Genomic DNA, 2500 nt, shown 5'->3' on the forward strand with positions numbered 1-2500 from the left:
AAACAAAAAACCATAACTTTCAGTCCCAAATGACCCCAAATTCCTGCAACAATCACAGCATATTTTAATACAATAATATAATATGGAGAGATCAGTAGACTGTTACAATTGCTACAAAATATACTACAACTGCAAGTGGTAAAACCAAACAGAAAAACAAGTCACTAATGTGAAAGTATATGATTTCAGGGAACAAATTTACTACCATAAACCCTGTGGTGTTTTTTCAGAGCTATCCGGCAACAGTTAAAAAGAAAAAATTAAGGTTAATATGACTTGGCTGCAATACTGAAAATCTATTCTTTGAAACTGGTCTTACAGTAACAAAATATAAGACAATGAAAGTCTTCATCTGGTGGATGGTTATACAGCTTTTTTCCAAGCGCAGTTCAGAATGTTTAGGAGTTGCTTCGGTATCTAGTTATAAAGCACAACAGGGAAGCTGCGTTTTTGAACCCCAAAAGATTTTATTATAGCAAAATAAATTAGTTTGTTACAAGCACGCAACTTAATGTAATGATGGCAAAAAAGATTATTTTACTGCTATTACAAACCTTGTTCCTCATTTCTTGGACCTCCTTTGGATTAGTGTTCAATGGAACAAACAGGTTAGGGACAGCAGAGGTGGCAGTTCTATGTCCATCCTCTTTAGTCCACTGTAATATCAAAAATAGTCGAAAAGTCAGACTTGCTGTAATGGCTAGGGACACTCAGAGCAGCAAATTCACGTAACAGTTGATCATGCATTAAACATAACAGAGAACTGAACCAATGATTATATTCTATTAATTTTTAAGATTACTTAAGTTGCTTCCTGCTTTAGAAATATAACCTAACTTCTAATACATTTATAAACATTAGAATCATTCAATTAAGTCAAGCTATTAACAAAAGAAACCCTAAATATCTGAAGAGTCAGTCAACCTGCAAATAACTTCTGCCTAAGACTATATAATGATCATGGCTATGTGTAGTTCAGAGATTAGGAAGACTGCAAGATTTAAGCTGTTTGTTAAGCTGTTTTCAAGCTGTGTGCTTGACCCCAGCAGTGTTCCACGTTTCTTTCTAAAAACAGTATTTCTCACTTGATGAAGAAACTTGCATTAATTCAGGAGTAATAAAATTCCAATATAATTACTGAAAAAGTACATGAGTATTTTTAAGGACATTTAATCAGAAACGGATGAATTAAAATGGACTGATTTCAAAATGAGTTCATATTCATTTGAAAGGAATACTATACCTTACACAAAGGGAAGTATAGCAAAATCTAAGGAAAGAGTTCTAAAACCCCATTACTGCCATTTTCATTTACTGCATTTTGTGTATTTTGTGTATTTACAAACTAGCACAAGAGAGATCATTGATTCAATCCTCCGATACTCAACATACATCAAAGCAAACTTAAAGCATAAGATGACAGGAGTATGAAAAGCAATGTGATGCCACTAACCCGGTTTAGTGAATGATTCTGTACTGTGAGGCAAGAGTGGGCATCACCAAAGTTTTGCATTAAAACAAGCTACTTCAGCAAAATGTACTGTTTCCAGAATTAGTTTCTGCACAGATAAATAGCTGTATCAGCACAGCAACCTAAAGGAACAGTTTGGTGATGTCGAATATTTTATAACTTATAGCTGAAAAGGTTACAAAAATATCCCAAACACAAGCTTTAAGCGCTTCATGAGTTCTTCACAGAGGTTGTTTTATCTGGTCAGTGCATTTAGTATGGGTCCATATTTAATTTGCCACATAACTAGGTTTTTATCTGGTATGTTTATTACAGGCGCTGTCATAATTCTCCATTACTGTTGCATAGAAAATGCACTGAACAATAAAGTAAACCTGTTTTATAGAGCAAATGCTATGCATTTTTTCCTGAGTAACTTCAAGAAACAATAAGATAGCCAGAAATCGTCAAACTTCAAAAAGCAACAGAATTTTAAAATGTTTTGCAACTGTAAAGTAAAAAATGGAATGAACATGGAGCTGTGAAATACTCACTGATGATTATCTTCTTAGACAAAAACTACTCCAGCTTTTTATTAAAGATAATTTTTAGTCAAAACAAATATAAAAACAACCTCAATATAACAAACTATTTTCTCTTTAGGTTAAGAACAAGCATTAAAAAAGTTAAATACACAAACCTGTTACGCTGTATGAAGTTCTCTATTGCTTCAGCATATCATTAAACAAGACTAGTTCCTGAATAAGAATTTTCTTCAATCTTTCACTGATAATTTCAAATATAAAATACTAGCTACTTTATGAGCTAAGGTTAAAAAGCAAGAGAACTGCTCCAAATGTATACGTAATTTTCAGCTTTCTTCCAATCAAGGTAAAACTATAGCTGAGTTTAGTAAAAGGCTGATGGTACCAACAATATATAAATATACACTCATTTCTTTAACCAAAAAGAACAAAACAAAAAAAGAACCACCACACAGAGAGAGATCCTCTGTTTTTTCGGGGCTTTCTACATGATGCACTATATATC

The 2500-nt window shown here is 33.0% G+C and overlaps 1 protein-coding gene across 9 annotated transcripts in view; it reads right to left on the reverse strand.

Annotated features, from left to right (window-relative positions):
- The window catches only part of ADD1 (adducin 1), a 69483-nt gene that overhangs the window by 17150 nt on the left and 49833 nt on the right, over window positions 1-2500 (reverse strand). For all 9 annotated transcript variants that reach the window (XM_067298284.1, XM_067298283.1, XM_067298282.1 and 6 more), the window contains exon 11: window positions 555-656. In XM_067298284.1, coding sequence (XP_067154385.1) covers window positions 555-656 — 102 coding nt within the window. The remainder of the gene's footprint in view (window positions 1-554; window positions 657-2500) is intronic.

Source organism: Apteryx mantelli, chromosome 5, assembly GCF_036417845.1.
Source record: "Apteryx mantelli isolate bAptMan1 chromosome 5, bAptMan1.hap1, whole genome shotgun sequence".
Lineage (NCBI taxonomy): Eukaryota > Metazoa > Chordata > Aves > Apterygiformes > Apterygidae > Apteryx > Apteryx mantelli.